Raw genomic sequence first — 24,761 nt, 5'->3', positions numbered from 1 at the left:
TGTGTGAAGTGATAACTGCCGATTATGAGAATCGGTAAGTCGAATTGATATAGAGACAGTGAAGGGTATTTATCTTCATACATGTACATTGTTCATCGGACTATCTGCAAATGGTAGCTTAGTTCTCGCTTTCGTTTTCCCACGATTTTCATTATTATTGTTGTTGTTGTTGTTGCAAATATGGAGTCTTCCAGCAATATTTTATGTGTGTATTATATGTATAATGTTGTATGTTGATGAGGTGCTCATGCACGGAATTTGTTCAGAATATAGTTAGCTATTTTAGAATCAGTGTTATTGATAAACCTAGGTGCAGTTCCTACCTAATTAGTCGTTTTCAGGAGGTTGGGTAAGGCCTGCAGCAGATGTACCAGTACGCAGCATTATGTACACGCCCTGGGATATAAAGTCTATCATGCTCTTATCTAAATTCGAGGGATCCATTCTGGTGAACTCTGGCGCCCATACTACGGACATTTCGGTTAATAATGCTTATTAATTTCATTAAGTTTTTGAGTAATTATATTTTTATATTATTATTTATATTTATTTTTTTATCATCAAAAAAATAGTTACAAGCTATTGCTTGCTAAAAACAGTATTTACATGAAGTAAGGTCATATGACGCTCTAGGTGGTGATTTGTCCGTCGGATAGAAAAAATTGAACTTTGAGCAGATCCCTTGGTGCTGTTCATTTGATCTCGTAAACGGCTCTGATCAGGTTGACGTCACGAAGGCCATCCGGCCGTAAAACTCTCTACAAATATACATCTCACTTCATACCCAACCCGGTCGAGAAACGGGACAAGGCTTGGTCATACATACATACATACATACATACATACATACACACATACATTGCACTCTTGCCCGCTAGACCCATCTCTCCTGCAATTGTTGGCTCTCCTGTTAAGCAATGTTTTCATTTTAGAATCCACTAAGTGACTCGCGGTCTTGCGTTTGGTGCTAGTTGTATTGTGTGCTTACAGTAGGATCACGTCAAAAGGAATCTTATTTCTCCACAGTATAACTTCAAATATGTAGAACTCCGATAATTCGAAATCGGTTAATTCAAAATTCCGCCGAATTCGACGAAGGTCTCGTTCCCGTAAACATGAGGTACGCTACGGTTTTGCATGTTATTTAAATTGTTTAATTCTGATCCTGCTCCATGCCTAAATGGTTAACGTGCTGGCCTTTGGTCACAGGGGTCCCGGGTTCGATTCCGGCAGGGTCGGGAAATGTAACCATCATTGGTTAATTTCGCTGGCGTGGGGGCTGGGCGTATGTGTCGTCTATATCATCATTTCATCCTCATCACGACGCGCAGGTCGCCTACGAGCATCAAATCATAAGACCTGCACCTGGCGAGCCGAACATGTCCTCGGACACTCCCGGCACTAAAAGCCATTCACCATTCCATTTGTTTAATTCGAAATACGGTACGGGTAATTCGTAATTGGAAAAACAATATCGGCCCCATTACCGAAATTCAGACTTTTAATTCAAAACTGCCTCTACATTTAAAAAGGAGTATTTTACAGAGTAATTTACATTCAAAATTTCTCCGCGTCATGATAGAACGCATCTTCCGGAACGTGCTGCAGAAGCTTTCCGCACTTTCACTCACTTCTGCAGTGTGCTTCAAATTTGCTAAGTTCGAGTAAAATCGTTATTATTTTGTATTCAGTATTTTAAGGAACGCCATGATATCACGTACAGGTAGCAGGCAATGCGTGGAGAAGCAGAATCCGCGAACACTGGCGATGCCGACAGCTGGCGAAAAAGCGTGACTCATCTAATCAATTCGTACCGGTACGCACCGAACAATATTGTCAATGCCGATGAAACTGCATTTTTGGTTTTGAATGCCGAGCCCAAACGGACTTACTGTTTACCCCAGACGGAAGTCGTACTGTGTTGCAGTTGCAATGCACACGGAAGCGAGAGACTTCTTCCCCTCGTCAGAGGAAAGTTCGATAAGCTACGATGTTTTAAGGTCGTCGGGTACATTCCGTGCAAGTACAAGGCATCTAAAATGCATACAGAGAAGTAATCCAATGAATAAAACACTTGCACAGGGGAGCCAGCATAGATTCCTCTTCGTCTTTTAATCATGCTTTTTTTTTCTTTCGTTGTATGACGTTATGTTTGCCCAGTTAATTATCCAAGTGCATTATTTGAATAATGCAAACGCACCTTGTTCGATACATTTTGGAAACATATTTTTTCCGTGCCTTTTGAAAGGTTTAAACTGTGAATCAGACTTAATTGCATGCAGTAACCGATCTTAGAATATACTGTGACGCGGCAAGAGTTGGCATTTGTGAATTACGAGTTCACTAATTCGAAATCACATAACTCAAGTCCTATTTTTGGGTCCCAACGACTTTGAATTAACGAGGTTTTACTGTAATGACGAGTATAGATTTTCAAAATTACCTGAAAAAGAGCCCACTTGTCGTTCAATAAATTTCATCAAGCAGGAAGTATGACAGTCACTGATAAACAGAAACATACATTGTTTAGTAACACTTTTTTTTGTATTGTGAATGTCTTGATATCTCATTCACTTGTATAAGGGAACCCTCATTATTGATTCTTATCTTGAGGTTATAATTCGTTATGGTTATGTCTGGGGATTTTAATATGTAACCAGTCAAGTTGGCAGCAGTGATGAGCCATAGGGCGATATTTGCTTTTTAGTGTGTATAGCCTTACCTTCCCAATACTTCTAATAATTTGTGGCCTCAGTTAAGGTGTGCAGACATTTTAATTTGACGCCATCTCCTGCTTCCTCGTCAGTTTCAACGTTCCAAACGGCAGATTAAACCGAATCTGTTTTGGACGTCTAGGGCTGAGGTGTAATTGATTTTGTCGGGTGAACACGAATTGTGTCACCGGATATCTTTTTACATGCCGATATCGTACGACATGGAGTGCCTCATGGACTTTCTTCCGCCCTTCAAAACTCCGACTACCTGTGCCGGCTTTGAACCCGCTACCACTGATGTACAGACGTGGCTCTTTAGTAAGGTAAGAGCCATTCGCTTGGCCTCCTGGTTCGGAAGAGAACACGTGTTGCTCAAGAAAGATCACACGGCAACGGTGAGAGGAAGCGGTAAGTGACTACTGTTCTGTTGCTCGCTGCCGCTTCCCAGAGAAACCAAAGTTCTTGGAGGCAGAATTACACAGAACTGTCAAGGTGATTTTTCTTGTCAAAAAAAGCGGAATGCCGGGTAATTATGGAAGAGTCTGAGAATGTGAAGACAGGCACAATAGAATTTAAATGACACCCGTAAGTCTGTAACTTCTGTTAATTGAGTGCACTCTGTTATTTTACATCCTGTAACACCTAGCTTGTCCTTCACGTAGGTCATGCAGCTGATTACATCACGGGTAAAAACCAGTTGTCGAGGTAAAAGTAATACCTGCAGTAACTTGTGCGGAGAAGTTTCGTCCCAGGCTACTCTATACCATTTCAATCTAGAAGTACAATTTAATTCCGAATTGGTTATTTAGAATTCAGAAAACATGTTTTGAATTTCGGAAATAGTAATCCTGATTTCATAAATGAAGCTTGAGGAAAAGAATCATAGATTTATTGACGTTGTAAGTAGACACGAAATAACTGTATTCAGTTCTTGGTCCGGGTTGAACCGTGTTGTTATTTTCTGAAACTTAGGTACAGTTTGCGGACGTTTCGAATACTTTGGAGTGTTCCTTGCCAACCCTGGGAAGTCTGATTACCTCGGATCGAGGAGAGGTTTTTGAGAAAATTCGGTCCGTACAGGTGGCGGAACATCAGCATCATATTGTTTTAAATAACTATGGACCACGCGAATAACTCTTCGCGATTTGAGTTTTCTTTGGCGCCAGTATTCCTTCATTTCATTGCTCACAGCTTTCTTTTCAGCCGCCCAGTGTTGTTTCTTCTTGGGCGCTGTTTCTGGCTCTAGGAACCCCTCAGATGTGTGTGTCTTGTTTCTGTTGTGAATGTCTTGATACCTGATGTTCGTTCCTTGCAGATCCTTCTTGGTGTTAACAAACCATAAGAGTTGCCTTTCCTATTGGGCTTGTTGAAATGATCAAAAAATATCTTAAGTGAGTCTGCCGTGGGGCATTCTTGAAATATGTCCAAAGAATTTACCCCTTCGTTTGCGTATTGTATCTGAAATCCTGCTGCGTAATCGCTGTGTATCAGCATCTGTTTTTGGTCCGAGAATTTTTCTTAACTTTTTCCTTCTCGATTTATTCAATGTATCTCCTGGTTGTTAAGCCTAGGCATTCTGAAGCATACAGACACTGTCTAATAGTGTCGTAGTTTAGTCCTAATAGAAATCGCTTTCTCGTTGTATGCGTTTTTCGTAAGGTGGAATGCAAGCTCTATTTTTCTTGCTCTCTCGCGGATTTCTTCTTTATCGAGCCCGTTTATTTTATCTTTATTTATCTTATTCAGCATCATTATTGTAGAAGTTTGCAAAATATAATCCGTGAAGGACATTACTGTTTCGCTTTCTGGCTGAAGAGGCATCAAATAGACAGTAGGTCTTCGGGATGTGAAGGTGAATTCAGAATAGTTCATATTTAGTCAGCTTATTAAAAGAGAAACTTGGAACACCGCTTGTGTATGGGTCCATAGCTCATTTCCGGCTGGGTCGGCCATGTCGTGGTCTTCAAGCCTTAGAGTCTTGGGTTTGATCGTGGCATTTTAACCACGAATGGTTGGTTCGAGAGTTGTTCTGTTGTGAATATTCCTCGCATCTCACACACTACACTTTCAAGCATGGCTTGGGAGATGTCGTCCACCTATATCGGAGGATCTGCACTAGAAGGACGGAACCAGGTCATGAAGGCCGCACGAAAACTCCTTCCACATATCTCCACTTCCTGACGGAGATGGAACCCTCATCCTTCAGAGTGAACTGATTACGCCTTAACAGTCTCGGTTACGTAGCCCCTGCATAATAATAATAATAATAATAATAATAATAATAATAATAATAATAATAATAATAATAATAATAATAATATAGCCACGCCTTTCTGACGTTCATATTAAACACGTTTCTTGTGGAGAATTGGCATCAGAAGCGCTGTGTATAATCCCAGTCTACCCAATTATACGGAGTTGTGTCTTTTATAAACCTCTACTGGGCAGTTAATAACACTTAAATCAGTAAAACTTCAAAAACTGAATTGAATTAACGGTGACATTTCAATGATTCTCAGTGCTAATGAGAGTGCAGTCTTAAATCTGATATCTCATGTCGTTTGAGCTACATTACAGACCAACACCAACCACAACATTAGATCTGAATGCGTGTATCGATATAAGCCTATGATAAAATGGCCACGAACTTTGGCCAAGTATAGAAGGCGGCATTGGATCATGTTTACATTCTGTTTTGTTTTATGTTTCGGGCGGTAGAAGTTATCTTGTTTCTTGAATTCGCGATTCAATTATATGTTAGTTATTTTCCATGTTGTTTATTGGGAATGATCTAACAATACGATATTTAGAGTATTCTTTATTAATATGGATATGATTTTGGTTTGGGATCTATGTAGAATACAGACAGCCATGTCGATTGATGTCGATTTCCTGACACCACGGTAACCATAGCAACAAGTGCACGTCATCTGCGTGTACTAGGAGAGAAAATAAACATATCCATGCTTCTCCGTGTAGCTGAGGAACTTACTGTAGTTAATTTCTCTTTCTACAATTTGTTTTAAGTCGTACCGACACAGATAGGGTCACGAAGGGCGTGAAAACAGAAAGACTCCCCAGCAAACCTAATAGCGTCTTTTGAGTATTCACCATCAATGTCCATGTAACGCAGTGTGTTCAGATTTTTCTAACTGTCGGCTGTGAACTTTTATTTTCAGTTACAGAAGTAAAGCGATGCACTGGTAGAATTTAGAACTCAGTTGACTTAGAAAAGTATGTATAACCTTGATTTTGTGTGTCCGTGCGGTGATATGTCGCTAGAAGGAAGTGGATTAATGCGATAGCTAATGATTTTAACGATAGTTGAGAAAATGCTGTTGAGGAAAACATTGATCCATAGATTTGCTAAGAACCTCGAGACTAAAATCTTAAAGAGAATTAACTGTGATGTCGTTCGTAAATTCTCAGAGCTCAATGCAGAGGAATGAGACATGTTGTAACTTAGAAGCAAATGTACCGCTTTAGAAAGTAACATAATCACTGAGATGACTTAACTGTGATCCTGAAAAGGAGCAAGATGATGTTTCCGTTGACAAAGGATTAACCGGCGATTTCGCCGTTGCCCAGTGAGCATCAACTGTAAATCTGTATGTTTACGACTAGAGAATAATAATAATAATAATAATAATAATAATAATAATAATAATAATAATAATAATAATAATAATAATAATAATATAGTTATAACTGTTTTTGTCTCCAACTCTGAATGGTGTCTTCGGGGATATTCTTACAAACACATCTTGATGTGTACATATGAAGTAGACCTATGAAATGCTGGTAAAATTTAGTTATTTTTCAACCATGGCTGTATGGTTATGAAGGTAGGTCGAATATTTCTGTCGTTTTTAACAAAATTATTTTAGGCGATACAGCAATATCGTTTCGAGATATTTAATTTTGCAAACGCGATTTATATTTGATATGTTGAGTCCTCAGCGCGAAGGCTGGTTACATCCTCAACAGTTCCGTCATCAGCTGTCATAGATTGCATAGGCATCACTGAAGAGGCATAGTAGGGAAATGAAAAGTGAGTTAGTTTCCCTTTGCTTTCCTCGCCGAGCCAGAAGTTGCTATCACACATCAGTCTGCCAAGCCCACTGAAATGACCGCATCAACCGACCCAATGAGCAACATTTTCACACCATTCATAGCAGGGACTGGCTGGAGAAGGAATGGCATTACTAAAATCGCTCATAACTCAAGTCACTTCCATACTGTCAAAGCCAAGGATGAGACTGAAGACAGGTGAATGAAAGTAACAATATAAAAATAAATTATTCAAATCTTGTGAAAGTGACACGAAATATATATGTTTAATCGTGTTCGTCTGGCCTACGTAAACGGACGTAATCATTGCACACAATAAGAAGAATAGAATGTAAAGGGTTAGGAGTGGGAGGGAAGCGGCCGTGGCCTTAAATAGGGTTCAGCCCCAGTATTTGGGTGGTGTAAAATGGGAAACCACGGACAACCATCTTCAGGGCTGCCGACAGTGGGATTCGAACCTAAGATCTCCCGAATGCAAGCTCACGAATGAATATGTTGTGAGCAATAGTATTAATTTACTGGAATTTCTCTTGCTTCTTGACGTTTCGCCTATAGCTACGGTAGGCATCTTCAGGGTCTCTGTTGCCTTGATCCTACTTCCCTTGTCGTCACACAGGCCAAAGCAGAGGACGAAACATGTGGAGGGAATGAGAGCTCTACAACGAAGACGTTCTGTTGCAGACATGATGCTGCTGACCTCGCTGTTGGTGCTACTTGTGGGAGCAGCGATGTCCGCCGAGGATCAGGAGCAGACGTCGTCCTACTGGCAGCGGGCGGCGCGTGAGCAGCTGGACCGCGCTCTGCAGAGAGCGACTGACATGGACCGGCTGGCTCGGGCCAAGAACGTGGTGCTCTTCATAGGAGACGGCATGGGCATCGCCACCATCACAGCGTCGGGCATCCTCAAGGGCGGCGAGGGCCAGCTGCTGACATGGGAGCGCTTCCCCACCGTGGGGCTCGCCAAGACCTACTCCACGGACCACATGGTGCCCGACAGTGCGGCCACCGCCACGGCCTTCCTCAGTGGCGTCAAGACCCGCCAGAAGGTGAGTACTCTACAGTGCCACAAGAGTAGACTGTAGATATTCAACAAACTTAAAACTAAAGAGATATTTTATATGAAGAAAAGGTAAACATAAAAGTTCGATTTACTTTGCATAAGTATTACATGCGTGCGTTTTGACGAAGTGTCATATGCCTGAACGTATTAACTGAGCTAACTCGAATATAGTCTGGATCAATTTAGTCTAATCAAGCCCTGATTCTGCGACTATGATGATACAGAATAAGCCTAGCGACAATTTATCCATCAAGATCGATCCAAATCTTGGTACGGATTTGTAATTAATTGAATTACATAAAAGAAATGTATTTCCGTTAACTTTTCTAAGAATGTAACATCTTTCCTGTACTACTGACACGATTTGGAAGATTTTGATACAAACCGCACCTTTTAAATCCCTCTGGTTTAAGAGCCTGAGGAAACATAGACGTTAGTGTACGAGAAACAGCAGCATTGTGTTCTCGATCTTGACCGCAACAATTATATCTTCAAATATATTGTTGTTGAGGTGTTGCTCATTAAGAGAACGAATGAGAGAAGAACGGGAAAACTAAACGCGCATGTGTATATAATGCACAAAGGGGGGAACTAACACGCCATACTCACTTCCTGATCGAAATGTCGTCCAAGTGCAAGAAGACGTTCAGTATATCTCAAGGATAAGAAATTGCACCACAAAGATGAGTGAAATGTATTTGTCTATGTTATTACTTCAGTAAGAGTACAATACTGTTGCTCAAAAAAGAGGAAAGAGGAATTACATTCATTCTTCTGTGCCTGATTGTCGAAACCTAAGCAGTAATCAGTTAAATCTTCGCCCACTATCTACTCGCAGAAAAGTAGCCGACCTTAGATTCCACTGTAACGCTGTTACCGGTATATTTCGTTCTCCTGAATCTATATCCTTCTTTTCCCAACATGTCCCAACTCACAAAACCAGGACAAATCCACCCAGGCTTCATATTCCGTATGCCCGCCTCTCTCTTGTTCAAATAACTTTATTTATAGGCATTCCAACCCTTCTTAAGTCTATCCTCTGACAGGATCCTGGACATTTTCTTCTTCGTATGCCTCATTTCCTTCATATTCCATTTTTTCTCTTCTCGTTGCTGTCCCCTCTATCATTCATAAAGTAACATTTATTCACTTTTTACTGTACTGTACCGTTACTTATGTGTCATATCTGTATTTATCTTACTGTGCCTCGCTTGTAAATAAATGTTTCATTGCGGAACTCTGGAATTCGGCTTCTCGTTGTTTTGGTTTCTCAAATAAATAAAATGCTGTTAAAAATGTTACAATTTTGGTCGTTTTAAAATGACTGCTAAAAATATAGCTCCCCGCCCCCACAAATTGTGGAATATCCCCCTTTTTTTAGTATCTTGTCCCTCATTTCTTGCTTCAACAATTCGTCATCCTAAACAAAAAAGAAAGCGTGCTAAAGAAATCAGAATCATCATCTCTGTCTTTCTGATAAAAGACGATTCATTAAAAGAAAACACGTGATTTGTGCAGAATGTTATCGTGCTTGCTTGTTTCAGATGCTCGGTCTGGACGGACGCGCTGCCCGGGGCCAGTGTGACCCCGAGCTGAACAAGGTGGCCAAGCTGACGACGCTGGCTGACTGGGCGCAGGCAGCCGGCAAACACACCGGGGTGGTGACAACCGCGCGCATCACCCACGCGACGCCCGGCGCCCTGTACGCAAACATCAACCACAGAGACTGGGAGTGCGACAACGAGATCTCCAACCACTCTGTGGGCTGCGTCGCGGACATCGCCCGCCAGCTCGTCGAACAGTCGCCGGGCAAGGTACACACCATCCTTAGTGACCGATTCACTTCTTTTCCTTCCTCCAACTACGTTATTATTATTATTATTATTATTATTATTATTATTATTATTATTATTATTATTATTATGTGCGTATGGACCCAATGGATCACGCAAAGCTCTAACGATTCTGTTTTCTGAGTTGCCAAACAGCTCTCATCCTTTCTCCGTGGATCCTTTTTCGTTCTTCTGTCCACTTTACTCCAGTCTTCTTTTTCACTTCGTTCTCTGGTTGCACTTTCCATCCATTAATTATTATTATTATTATTATTATTATTATTATTATTATTATTATTATTATTATTATTATTGTCTCATAACGACCACCTGCCAATTTCAATGATTCACCCTTTATTGTTCCTTCTTTTTCCTCCTCCAGAAGTCCTTTCATCTTCTCACTATCTGTCCGTTTCCTCTCTTTGGACTATTTTGACCCTGTTTTCTTTCTCTTTCCAACTTGGAATCATTCCATTCTTAACACTTTCTCTCTGCTTCTTCTTGTTCTTCAATCAATCAATCAATCAATCAATCAATCAATCAATCAATCAACATGATCTGCATTTAGGGCAGTCGCCCAGGTGGCAGATTCCCTACGTGTTGTTTTCCTAACCTTTTCTTAAATCACTCCAAAGAAATTGGAATTTATTGAACATCTCCCTTGGTAAGTTATCCTAATCCATAAGTCCTCTTCCTATAAATGTATATTTACCCCAATTTGTCCTCTTGAATTCCAACTTTACCTTCATATTGTGATCTTTCCTACTTTTAAGGACACCACTCAAACTTATTCGTCTACTAATGGCATTCCGCGCCATCTCTCCACTGACGTACGGCTCCATGGCTAAATGGTTAGCGTGCTGGCCTTTGGTCACAGGGGTCCCGGGTTCGGTTCTCGGCAGGGTCGGGAATTTTAACAATCATTGGTTTATTTCTGTGGCACGGGGGCTGGGTGTATGTGTCGTCTTCATCATCATTTCATCCTCATCACGACGCGCAGGTTGCCTAAGGGAGTCAAATGGAAAGACCTGCACCTGGGGAGCCGAACATGTCCTCGGACACTCCGAGCACTAAAAGCCATACGCCATTTCATCTCTCCACTGACAGCTCGGAACATACCACTTAGTCGAGCAGCTCGTCTCCTTTCTCCCAAGTCTTCCATTTTTGTAACGCTACTCTTTTGTCGGAAACCACCCAGAACAAATCGAGCTGCTTTTCTTTGGATTTTTTCCAGTTCTTGAATCAAGTAATCCTGGTGAGGGTCCCGTACACTGGAACCATACTCTAGTTGGGGTTCTTCTTCTTCTTCTTATTCTTCTTCTTCTTCTTCTTCTTCGTATTCTTCTTCTTCTTCTTCTTCTTCTTCTCTTATATTGTTTCTTTCCAAATCTTTCTTGGCTTCATGATTCCAGGTTGTTGTTGACTTCTTTGTTCCAAAAATATTTGAAGGTCTGTTTGGTTAACCTGTTGTCATCCATTCTGTATAAATGTACAAAAATATCAGTACTGTCTTCCGCCCTGTTTCTGTTATCTTTTCTATGTTCCGATGCATTTCATCATTACTTCTTGATTTCCAGACTTATGTAATTCTTGGCGGACCGAGTATTTTGCGAAAAATTAATCTTTTCAGTACATCTAATTTATTCACTTTGATAATAGTAATAATAATGGCTTTACATCCCACTAACTACTATTACGGGTTTCGGAGACGCCGATGTGCCGGAATTTAGTCCCGCAGGAGATTTTTCACGTGCCAGTAAATCTATCGACACGAGGCTGACGTATTGAGCACCTTCAAATACCACCGGACTGAGCCAGGATCGAACCTGTTAAGTTGGGGTGAGAAGGTCAACACTTCAACCGTCTGAGGCACTCAGCCCGGCTATTATTATTATTATTATTATTATTATTATTATTATTATTATTATTATTATTATCTGGATTTGATTAACTATGCACAGCATAGATGGAACTTTGTTCTTTTCTCTTTCCTGAACCTCTTCCTTGTTTCGCCTTTCATCTTTCTCTCCTCTTTCGGAAACGGTCCGTTTGGGCCTCTTTTTTTTAGTGGTTTATCTTCAAAAGATTGTATGTGGCAGTGTTCCTAAATTGTACAACAGTTCTGTAATTTCCTCTTATGTCCTAAAATCGGTTGAATCAGGATGTTGGATACAGCAAGTTTGTTTTTCAGGATCTGCGGGTGGTCCTGGGCGGTGGTCGCCGTCAGATGGGGGTGACAGGGCTGGCGGACCGCGACGAGGACAACTCGTGTGTTCGCAGTGACGGCAGGAACTTGGCCCAGGAGTGGCTGAAGCTGGGAGCTGGTCGGCGAGTGTACGTGAACAACACGCAGGAGCTGATGAGGCCAGGACTAGTGGAGGAGGCCGACTACTTGATGGGCCTCTTCAGCGGCGGGCACATGGACTACGAGGCCGAGAGGGACAACAGCCCTAGTGGCCAGCCCTCGCTCTCCAACATGACCAGACAGGTACTCACTCGGGCCCTTTGCACTTTTATATTTCTTCTCACTGTTGCTGATCTTGATTTCGTCTCCCCCTACTTCCTGTATAAAAAATCCAAGTATCGTGTAAAGGGCACCACAACCTATGAAATGCCAACTAAATTTTACGGCTCGCCAACGGGGCGATTTTCATAGCTGCAATCGGCCTCCCGAATGCGCACAATCACTGTTTTGCCCAGAATGTAGCAAACGGTCGTTTCATGTGAGTGGCTTTCGTGAATTATGTCAATACAGTAGCTATTGCTTAATTGTTTCTGTGTTTGTTAATTGTCATGAAAGCCTGACGAAAGGAAAAAAGAAAGAAAGACTGATTGAAGAAAAAATATACCAGGCGGGTCGCGAGCGCCGTACTTTCTAGTATAAATGCCCCGTATGCAACAATGATGAATGGGATGTCTACTAACAGGGGCACTACTGCCAGCAGGCAGGTTACGTCAGAATATGAAGAGATAACAACCGGACGGTCGCTTGCAGCATGTTCCTCTGCGCTACCCGTCTAATGCAACCCCAACATCATTTAGACCGCATAGTACTAGGCTGGTGTATGGTACAGCAGATACATTTGCTGTCTGAATATCGGCAATGGCTAGTGTGTTCAACAACCACGAATACACAGACATCATTTTAATCTATGGATAATCTGGTGAGAATGCAGCCGAAGCTCCAAACAGACATCTGCCTTGTACGCACGTATTTCACCGAACAGTATTAGACTTTGTTTCATACAAACAACTCTTTTGTAGAGTGCAATGTCTACACGTATATAAATTAATAAGTTATTGAATTTTATTTTCTGCATCTTTGGCGTATTTACAAATGCACCCTGTTGTGGAACGTGTGCAGTAAAGTATTTGTTACACAACATCCACAATGCAGCACGTTGTAGCGCTTCTTCGAAAACAAGTGATTAGGCACCCCATGCATCACTAGTGTATGCGGGACAATTGTAAGTAGGCAATACGGCGCTTGCGAGCCTCATTGTACGTATCATTTATTACTGTTGCATACATTTTTACCCTACATTCTATAGTTTGGATACCTACTTAATATTCATTTTTTCTTAATATGTTCCACAGTGGAATATACAGAAATTCATGAAGCTGCTCCTGATTTAGACGAAAGTAATATATTTGAATTCTTCATCATTTCCATGCAGTGGTTGAATAAAATGATGGAATTCACCACAAATTGTTCTCCTTCAAATTTCACGTATTCATATCTTCTCCTCTTCAGTTAATCCCTCATTTTTAAAAGGCTGCCTAGCGTATTTTGGCTTAGATTTTTATTGGAGACATAACACAACAGAGCTTGGCATTGCTTAGCATGGCTTTCTGTGTGTGGTTGGCTTTCATATTCAAGAAAACACCGACAGGTGTACAAAGCCTTTAAGACGTTATCCAAACAGCTAGTTGCCGTTCTTGCACTTTCATAGGTATTTAAAAATTAAAATTGAGGTGCCTTCCCCTAAACTACAATTTCAGTGAACATGAATTAAATTATTTATAGCCTAGGCTCTAGTTCCTTATTCCCCGACATTACATACCGATTTTCATTAAATTCTCTTCGCCCATTTCCTCGTGACTCGGCGTTGATGTGGACGTAGCAACAAAAAATAAAAATCCATGAATATCTCTGTTTTGATATCCCGTGCGGTAAGTAATAATAATAATCGTATGGCCTCAGCTACCGTTTGCAGACATTTCGATTTGACGCCATCTGGCTGTCTGCTCGTCAATTTCGACGTTCCGGTTTACTCTGTCTGCCATCTAGCGGACCTAGAGTAAACCGGATCTCTCTTGGGCGTCTATGGCTGAGATTTAATTAATTTTGTCGGATAAATACCAAATGTATCACCAGAGTTCTTTTACATGCCGACATCGTACGACATGGAGTGTCGAATGGACTTTTTTCCGCCCTTCAAAAATCCGACTACCTCTGCCGGGTTTGAACCCGCTATCTTGGGATCCGGAGGCCGACACTCTACCACGGATCCACAGAGGCAGCTCTCCCGTGCGGTAAGAATATACAAGACGTAAATGATCGGAAATTTAATTTTACATGACTTTAGTTATCCAGAATTTATCGATAACACCTCTAATAACAAATATTTGAGAATTAAATATTACGCCTTATCTAAAACTAACGGAGGATCGTATGTGCGAGATTCAGAAGGTGTGATTCATAATGTACGAATCATTGCACTGAACGATTGAATCAGGATTCAGTGTACGAAATGAATCGACTCGTTAGTGAACCGAAAGCTGAATCGAGAGGTGCCTGCTACAACTCGTTCCTTGGTTCCTTCTCCTTTGATTCGTTCTGGTTCATGTCGCGAAATCGGGTATCCACCATTTTTTAAGCCACTAACAACTTGTGAAGGACTCTTATTAAGTTAGTCTAATCAAAACTAAAAGTTTGGTTCACAAATAAAACACTCCTAACATAACCTTACAGGAAAAAATATATTGTTTAAACAAGAAATGATCACTTCGTTTCAAGTTCCGGACTTCACGGAACTGTAATAAACACTCAACCTCTAGCTCGCTCCGAAATGTTAGATTAAGTTTATTTCAAGGTTCACGTTCCCGAAAGTGATGCTGTTCATTGACGAAATGCTTTTCGAAATACATACAATAGAACAAGCAAACTGTAATTTTAAATAAATGACAGTCAGATGTATTGCTTCGATAACACAATGACTTGGGCGGATATACATTTATTTTGCTTTTTAAAGTGTACGGGTATTTACTGTTTACGAACCGTTATTCTCTTGCCCAAATTGACCATGATCCATTTGAGGATGCCATTACATCCACATTCTTATAAGTGGGCGAAAATGTGTTTCCTTGTATTTCACTGCCTACTACAGAGTTTTCGACTGTGCTCTCCAAAAAGGTTGTTACTCTTGTTAATATTGCTAACAATTACCTTGAATATTACATTTCTTGTAACTTTTAAACTTGTAAAAAGAACATAACGGACTGGTTCATCTGATTCCATAGTTTCGCTTGCGGCTCTCATTCACGTGGTAATCGAATGAACGAATCATCTTGGTGAATCGTTTCAAATGAACCGATTCTTCTAAATGAATCAGATTCCCCATCTCTGCCCAAACATTGGTTGTAAACCTACTAGCGTGTTGTGTTATGGGGCAGCGGCACATGGCGGCACGTAACACGGGTCTTCCATGAGCGGTGGATTAGCCGGCGAGAGACCATACCTTGCCTGAACCGTCACCTGACCTTAACCTTTTCTATTTTTGGCTTTGGGGACATGTAAACACCATGGCGTATGCAGTCCCCATGAATGATGTGGATAACTAAGAGAACGCGTGTTCAGTGCCTGCGATGCAATCCGGCAACACCAGATATGTTCCAACGAATACGCTTTTCCATGTGACGTACTGTGGAAGGCCGTCACATCGAGCACATGTTGTGAAGAGCAGACCATAACTGGCTTTGTTTACAGGACCTAATTTTCAATCATTTGTTGCCTGCTGCCTCTTTTGTAAATGGCGGAACATTTTTCAAGGACACTCTATATAACATCCTGGTAGAAATCAGTAACTCCCGTCAAGTCTGTAATGTTGTTTTGTTTGCGCAGGCCATCAGAATGCTCAAGAAGAGTCCAACTGGCTTCTTCCTTCTCGTGGAGGGGGGCAGAGTGGACATGGCTCACCACAAGAACTACGCCCGCCTCGCTTTGCTGGAGGCCATCCAGCTGGACCAGGCAGTGGCCACCGCCCTGCAGGAGGTGGATCTCAAGGACACTCTGGTCATCGTCACCGCCGACCATTCGCACGCCGTCACCATCAACGGCTACCCTCTTAAAGGTACGTTAATCTCACATAGCACACTCATCGTGACAAGTGATAGGGGAATCTCAGTATTGGAGTGTTCGCAGACGGCATTCATCTGATCCCAAAGCAGCGTTCGATTTTGAGCTGGGCAGGTCACAACATACTGGGTAGGTTTGTAGAGGAATGTGAACCTCTTCCAGAGTTATGAGATTCATCCCGCCCTTCGTACAAGGCAGCCTCCAAAAAAGAAGGTACCTGGAGCTTACATGGAGAAACATTACCTTGCTGTTTGAGTCATCATTCCATACACTAGTTTGATGCAGCTCTACATGCCATCCTATCTATGAAATCTAAAGCCTACCCGGCGTTCTGCAGGTTTATTATTAAACACCGTACTTCACAATCTTTTAATTTTAAGACTTCAATGTAACTTTTATTTCATGTCTGTGAGATTGCAAAAGAATGAAGCATTAGCTATAGTAGAGTTGAGACGTCAAGGAATATGTATAGGTCTACTTAGATGGCAGAGCCCTCTTCAGTAATCCTACACTATCCATTGCTAACCTGCAGCAATGCGAGGACGTGGGAGGACGTCATGTTTTGTTTATATCGGAACACCATTTCTGTGCAAGGGAGCATACTGGGCTACGAGCCTGGCACACATTCACACGGCCATTCGCTGACACAATCGTCAACCGATGCTCGCAGCCCAGCAGCCTTGGGTTCAAAAAAAAAATTAATGCTCAGGCAAAAAGAAAGTGGGAGAGAAAAACTGGACGTAACCAGCCACCAAGAGTACGTTTGTGGCGGGAAGGGAAGGAACAAGACGGGAAACAACCAATACGGAAACAGAAAAATAATAGACCAATAATATTACTCTTTACAATCTCAAATAATTGAGCAGGCCCACTTCAAGTGTCCATTGAGCGTCTTTTGAGTAGCAGGTAATATTTCGCAGGTTATGTCTTGTTATACGATTTTTTAAAATGAAATCAGGCAAGTAACTCCATGATGAAAACGTCCTAGGGATATAGGCTACGAATTTTAGATAAATAAAATATAATACAGTATGAGAATATATTATTTATTTTCTTCTTCTTCTTCTTCCTGGCCGTATGTACTCCCGAGCTCAGTCAGAGTCGGCTAGTCTGACTCGGAGAGAGTATATCCGACCATATCTAATGGCACTCTCAGCAGTTTTTTAGACAAAGCGCTCTCTTCGATGGCAAGAGCTTTGCATACTAAATGGTTTTCATTTCTTCCTCATTTATTTATTCCTAAAAAGTTCAATCCTTTTCTTAATCATCCTTATCCGTTCGATTTTAGACTAGCAGTTTGCCTTTTTCTACCATTACGAGCGCTAATGTGAGTCAATGCAGAGTTTCACTTAGGCCCTTGTAAGTTCATTCCGTGTGCACATTTTTCAAAAAATCAAAAAACACCTGAAGGTATTGAACCAAGAAACACATTACAGAAAGAATTATGCAGATAAATTAATTTGTCTAGGACTTGAATAAAAAAGAAAACGAGAAAAAACATGAGATTTTAGGCTGTTTTTCCGGAACTGCATCTAGGTCGGAAGTGATTTTCGAATTATTATTTTTTTTTTTAAATTTTTAGTTTGATAAGAGCTATCCAGGTCTCACAGTTTGAAAACCTCCCTGCCCTTGAATTTTCGACACATCTGAGAAATTATTTCAGCACTAAAAGCCGTGATAGGACTGAAGTTAATATTGACGTTTTTTGTCCTCAGGTAGCGACATCCTGGGCGTGACGATGGACGAAGATGACGACCCCGCCGAGGCGGTGCCCTACGAGACCATCAGCTACGCCAACGGCCCTGGCGCCAAGGTGCACGGCGGGCGTCCTCTCAAGAGCTTCTCCGAGGAGGAGAGGGCGGGTTTGAGGTACCAGCACATGTCGGGGATCTACACGGGCCACGACGAGACGCACGGCGGAGAGGACGTTCCGGTGTACTCCACAGGGCCGGGAGCGGCGCTGCTGGGCGGCGTCTTCGAGCAGAACTACCTGGCCACAGCCATGGCGCGACTGATGCGCGTGGGAGAGCACAGCAGTGCGGCCGGCAACGAGGTGTCGGCCTCCATCAAGGAGTCTGGACCCAGCGGGGAGGTCACCTACACCGACAGGTCGTCCGGAGGAAGAGTAGCGCCCCTATTGGCCCTCATCGTGGGCAGCGCGCTCTATCTCTCACTTCACTGATTGTCTTCACTCGACTACACTTCGATCAAACGAGATCTCTGCACAAAATATATTAACACACAGGCACACATCCGGTTTACTGTGTCGTCAGCTAGAGAGTTGACATGGACACGCATGCAACCTACACAGTGTCGAATTAAAAAGCGCTCATACGATTATTATCATTTCACAACGTTGAGCCCAGCTAAGGAGCGCCATTGAACTTATTTAGCAGAATCTCTTCATCATTTCTTCCGTTCTTCCGTCCATCATTATTATTATTATTATTATTATTATTATTATTATTATTATTATTATTATTATTATTATTATTATTATTATTACAGCTGGAAATCAGTGGTAGAGTGCTGGCCTCCGGATCCCAAGATAGCGCGTTCAAACCCGGCAGAGGTAGTCGCACTTTTGGAGTGTCAAAAAAGTCCATACGACACTCCATGCCGTAAGACGTCCGGATGTAAAAGATCTCTGGTGACACATATGGTATTTACCTGACAAAAATCGTTATAATCCAGCCTTAGACGCCCAAGAGAATTTCCGTTTACACTGCCATCTAGTGGACCTAGAGTAAAACGGAACGTCGAAATTGACGAACAGGTGGCGTCAAACTAAAATGTCTGCACACACGGTAGCTGGGACTATGCGATTATTATTATTATTATTATTATGTTCATATTCTCGGCGTAGCGTAAGTTGTCTTTTACATCTCATAAAATAATTCTTGGCATAATCCAGAGTGACAGAATCTCATTTTCCTGTATCAGTATTTCCGTGACATTCTTTAAAGCTTTACTGGCGCCGACCATTACCGGACATATTCCTTTCATCGGGTCCAAACTTCAGAGACATTCCAGCCCTTTCCAAAGTCTGCGATGAATTTCCTGGGACATTTGGGCCACAACAATATTGTCAAAGTGACATAACCTAGGAGATAAATGTCGGAGTGCAGTCGAATCGCTTTGCAAATTGTTTGCATAAACTGTACGATGAATTCGAAAGGAGAATAACTTATTCGGTACGTGTTCGTAAACAAAGAAAGACTGTGATTACGGACGCAGTGACAAAGAAACAAAGGAAAACAGTATTATGTGGCGAACAGTGTTCAACAGTTGGCGTGTAAAACAAAACAAAAACAGTGTGTGTTCAGACTTCCTTGACAGTTGTGTGAGTGTTCGATAAAGAACAGGCAGCAGGCTTTCCGCTAATATACTGCAAAACCATTGGCTGACTTCTGCTCATACAGGGTAGCGCGCCTGGGAGACATGTGTATCGCGTGTTGTAATAAATTCTGAGCCAGCGATATCAAGTTTTCTCTTTAACGAAACTAATTATTTCTGCCGCACACACGGTTGGTCGTAAGCAGTCAGATACAGCGATGCATCTGCAGTCGAAATTCGGTGTCTCGAAGTGATTACGGAAGCTGAAAATGCTTCCAGTTATCGAAAATTCGAAGCGTACTATATCGGTTCCAAAAAGAAAAGAAATCATCCGTACCGTTACTTCCTAATTTTTGTCGAAAATGCCAATATCTTTTTCTACACCTATAATTTCAATATTATTAGATGTCTGTCTGTCAGGTCAACAGCCCAGAGGCTGGTTGGATCCTCAAATAGCACCACCAAAGGTTATGCGGTTATAAGGAAACCCCAAAAACCAATGGCAGCACCAAAATGAGGCGTACTAGGCAAGATGAGGAGTGAGGTAGTTTGCCATTGCTTTCCTCACTGGGTCAGAAAGTACTATTGCAGCACGACTGACGCTGTGAGAAGCACCTTTCATAACACTCAGATATACTAGTGCTCTGAATGTCATTACTCAGCACCACCCATACCCCAGCAGCTTCCATATTGTCACAGCCATGGATGAGACTGGGACTTCGATGGAAGCTACACTTTACTCTGGCCTGTGCCAAGAGATGGATGCAAAAGTACTGTATCCATCAGGCAGGTATTATTAGATATCGCATGAAAATATAGTGTTTTAAAAATCAATTTCATTATGCCTTAATAAAGAAGATGCTCTTCTTAAGAAACTCAACAGTTCATATCTTTAAATAGAAGTCGGTCGTTTTATCTTGCTTTTTGACATGATTATGCTTTATAGCTGGAGGTCATCCGAAAATTTGTGTAACGCGACAAAATGTGTGACGCAAGTGACGTCACATAAGTCGTTCCCGTAGGCCTTGGTCACCAAAGACGCTGCGGCTACAAGTTACGTTCTTTGACATAGAGTTGCAGTTCTCCTTGATATAACATTGAGTTTCATTTATTAAATGAGACATAGGGCCTATATGAGCAGTAGCTTTTCGCAAAGGGAAACTCTTTCTTTTTTCTTTCTGCTCAGGCTTGTGAAGTAGACTAAAGTAGGGTTTATAAGGACCTAGTCAATTATCCACTCCCGACGGAAGTGTAGAGAATGTTTCTTCTTATGTATTGAGACGACTTAAATTCGGTTTCTACTGTAGGAACTAGTTTCATGTGGCGATAATCGAGTATTTCGAGATGCAGAAAAAATATTTTACATCTGGTGTTGAAAATACCCTTTGATACATCGAAGAATTCGAGTATTAGAAGTCGGAATTTTATATATGTGTAGCCTTCAGCCCAAAGGCAGATTGGATCCTCAACAGCTCTACCATTAGCTGTCATAGAAGGCCTGGGCATCACTAAAAAGGCTTACTAGGGAAATAAGGAGTGAGGTAGTTTCCCGTTGCTTCCCTCACCGAGCCAGAAGTTGGTATTACATATCGGTCTGCCAAGTCCAATGAAATGCCCGCATCAACCAACCCTATGAGCAACAATTTCACACCATTCATAGCAGGGACTGGCTGCATAAGGAATGGGATTACTAGCATCGCTCATACCTCAGTCACTTTAATATTGTCAAAGCCAAGGCTAAGACTGAGACAGATCAATGTTCTAACCAACACCAGATGACATAGTGCACTGTAAACACTAGACTTCGGCAGCTAAGGAAAATGTCTAAGATTCCGTCCGAAAACGAAAATTCCTTCGAGATATCGAACATTGTACTTATAGAAGATTGACTGTATGTTATGTAGCACTGGCGAAAATGAGGAGACTGTTCTCGAGGTATGCGTAATGCTTTTCCTCTTCACATACACGTACTGCATGTCTGACTGTCGAAGTAACCGCATCGTTGAATGTCGCTACATTTCTATTAAAAAAGAAGTACTTGATATCATCTCGATTCTTATTAAAACACGCGACATACATATGCCGATTACAGATGTTCACTTAAGTAATCGACTATCGCTATGTTCAACTAATCGCAAGATTTTGATGTAAAACGCTAAAGTAGACCACCTCGTACAGGATTAAAAACCCTACGACGTATTTCAGTTACAAGGGATTGAAATGTTACTAGTGCCTATCGAGTTTAACAGCTCCCTGTTTTGAGAGTTTTTGCCTATCATGGTAGTCGTTCCAGTGATCTGGTATTTGTAGCCGCTCCTCGAAGAGAGGAGTCTACTGCCTGAGAAATGTCTGTTCTGTAGAATGCTGCGAAGTGGAACTCTACCGCCCACACCACTTCAGCTTGATGAAGGAATCAACTTTGCAGCTTTCAACTCAACTTTTGTGCCACACAATGTTTGGCATCAGTTGTCTTGTTCCTCCAAACCATTAACAAGGAAGTACCATACGAAATGTTTATTGTTGGACATTGTGCATGTAAAAATTAAGTATTGTGTAACGCTGGATCGTATGACAATAAATGTTTGTTTTGAAACACGTTGTAAAACATAATTTTCCCTTATGCAACATTTTCCTGGAAAAACTAAAGAACCCTACCAGTTACTGCTTGTCTGACCAGTCCTTTCCGCTACCAAGTAAGGCGGGTAGAGAACAACAACAACAACAACAGAGATTTCTCACAGCCGTTAGTAATACCATTACTAAGAATGACAACTTGCTAGTGTTGTGACTGCACCTCTCCGATAAGGTAATAGGTTCTATTTCAAACTAGGCCCCTATGACGTATTTGCCTTCTTCCCGCACTGTACGGAAAATGACATTTTACCGTACTGTAATTATTTTATCAGAAATCATCTCTGATCGCTTGAACTCCGCTTCACAGTAATCTAAATACGGGTAGCCAGAAAGATCACGAATCAACGAACACCAAACTTAACCGTGTTGAATTGTTTCCCCGCCTTATTGCAACACTGTGGTTTCATACCCATCTACACATCACCAGCTCAAGTAATGTGCAGCCATCACATTAGGCTATATCGTAAATGTCATATTACTTTCATAAATGTAGGGCCAGAGAGGCAACTAAGGACTGTCTCTGTCGCTCCGGCTGTGCCCACGTAAGAATGCGAACCTTGTGTTCTAACTGGCATTATATAGTAATAATGTTATTTGCTTAACGTCCCATTAACTACTTTTACGGTTAGCGGAAACGCCGAGGTGCCGGAATTTTGTCCCGCAGGAGTTCTTTTATGTGCCAGTAAATCTACCAACACGAGACTGACGTATTTGAGCACCTTCAAATACCACCGAACTGAGCCAGGATCAAACCTGCCAAGTTGGGCTCAGAAGACCACTCAGCCCGGCACGGACATTACAAATCATTTGAGTGATTTGAATGTTTCTTTGAAAGGTAGTGCTGCTCTGTGGGACACAACTCCTGCTTTTAGAATATACATTTCACTGTTGGGAAACGAATTACAGATGAGAGATTTAGTACAATTCTCATCTTTAAAATTCACCGGATTGTAACTGTGTAGCCCTTAATCAATTCGAGAATGGTTCTAGAAATATCGGAGTCATGTCGCCTGAATTAAACAGTTTTCTTTTTATTAATCCGTTTACTCTTCAGGGTTGGTGTTTCCCTCCGTGTCAGCGAGGGAGCCCACATCTACCGCCTCAAGGCCAGAGTCCTGGAACGTGAAACTTTGGGTCGGGGGATGTAACTGGGGAGGAGGACAATTACCCCGCCCAGGCGGCCTCACCTTGTATGCTGAACTGGAACCTTGCGAGAGGATGGGAAGATCGGAACGGATAGACAAGAATGAGGGAAGGAGGCCGGCGGTGGCTGAGTGGACCCCGTTCCAGCCCTCGTACCACTTTTCAAATTTCGTGGCAGAGCCTGGAATCGAACCCGGGCATTCGAGGGTGGCAGCTAATCACACTAACCAGTACACTGTCCTTGAGGCGATAGGCGTGGGATCCCTCCCTGAGTCTGAGGGGAAAACGAACCTAGGAGGGTAATTTATTAAGAAAGAAGAAAGAAACAAGGAAAGAAGGAAAGACAGGCATATTCGCAAAATGCACCAGTTTACAGTTTATTTGCGTGGGATGAAAGCTCGCATGTCTTGTTGCTCTTCTTTAAAAGTTTCTGTGACAGAGTCGTGCGCAGTTCAGAGTTTAAATGCTGTTTTTATGACTGATAATTTGGGCAATGGTACCAGCGATGTTCGGGAAATACTGAAGATCGATTTCAAGGACGAGATCTTGTGATCGATGAGGATAATGAAGTGCAATGAGAGGAAGGGCGAATGATGGGATGTAAAGCGCTGTTATCATAACCTAAAACACCCCTGAAGGCTTGACAATCGGGGAGGAAAAAATGAAAACTCGCCGAACGGATCTATAGACGTTGCAATGTACAGTTATTACATACACTTCTTTTTTTTTAGAATGGTTCTATTATACTTTATTTATTTGGTCAGGCTGACTAGAATCTTGGCCTTCTAAGCCCTGTTTGGCAGGTTCGATCCTGGCTCAGTTCGGTGGTATTTGAACGTATTCAAATACGTCAGTCTCATGTCCGTAGATGTACTGACACGTAATAGAACTCCTGCGGGACAAAATTCTGGCACCTCGGAGCCTCCGAAAACCGGAAAATTAGTTAGTGCGACGTATGTACAAGTACCAATATGTATGTTGGGTATTCAGCCCGACAGCTGGTTTGATCCTCCACAGCTCTGCTAACAGCCGTCATAGATGGCCTAGGTATCACTGGAGAAATGAGGAATGAGGTAGATTCCCGTTGCTTTTCTCAACGAGCCAGAAGTTGCTATTATATATCACCGCCAAGCCCACTCAAATGCCCGCATCAAGCAATCGTATGAGCAACATTTTCACACCATCATTAGCAGGGACAGGCTGCAAGAGGAATGGCACTACTAGCATCGCTCATACCTGTCAATTTAATATCGTCAAAGCCAAGGATGAGACTGAGACAGGCCAATAAAAGTAACAAAATTGCAAATATTATTATTATTATTATTATTATTATTATTATTATTATTATTATTATTATTATTATTATTATTATTATTATTATTATTATTATTACATTTATTTTTATTTGCTTCAAAACGATGTTCCTTCATTGCGTTATTCTTTCCTAAATATAAAACATTCAACATGCAGTAAAAGGTTTACAAAAAAAAAAAAATTTAAACAAACTCCACAGGTTTTCTCAAATTTAAGCGTATTTTCAAGGCAGATAACTTTTGGGGTTTTGTGAACGAAATGGTATATTTATATGTGTATATGATATGTTGACGATTTTT

General features: G+C 41.7%; 1 protein-coding gene across 1 annotated transcript in view; it reads left to right on the top strand.

Annotated features, from left to right (window-relative positions):
• Positions 1–21,964, top strand: part of LOC136885643 (alkaline phosphatase 4) — a 40,476-nt gene extending 18,512 nt beyond the window's left edge. Inside the window, exons 2-6 of the mRNA XM_067158338.2 lie at positions 7,402–7,831; positions 9,390–9,659; positions 11,869–12,165; positions 15,802–16,030; positions 17,751–21,964. Of these exons, the coding sequence (XP_067014439.1) occupies positions 7,433–7,831; positions 9,390–9,659; positions 11,869–12,165; positions 15,802–16,030; positions 17,751–18,217 (1,662 nt within the window). The 5' untranslated portion in view covers positions 7,402–7,432 and the 3' untranslated portion in view covers positions 18,218–21,964. The remainder of the gene's footprint in view (positions 1–7,401; positions 7,832–9,389; positions 9,660–11,868; positions 12,166–15,801; positions 16,031–17,750) is intronic.
• The last annotated feature ends 2,797 nt before the right edge of the window (positions 21,965–24,761 follow it).

Source organism: Anabrus simplex, chromosome 14 (assembly GCF_040414725.1).
Source record: "Anabrus simplex isolate iqAnaSimp1 chromosome 14, ASM4041472v1, whole genome shotgun sequence".
Lineage (NCBI taxonomy): Eukaryota > Metazoa > Arthropoda > Insecta > Orthoptera > Tettigoniidae > Anabrus > Anabrus simplex.
This window is presented reverse-complemented; position numbering and strand designations above follow the sequence as displayed.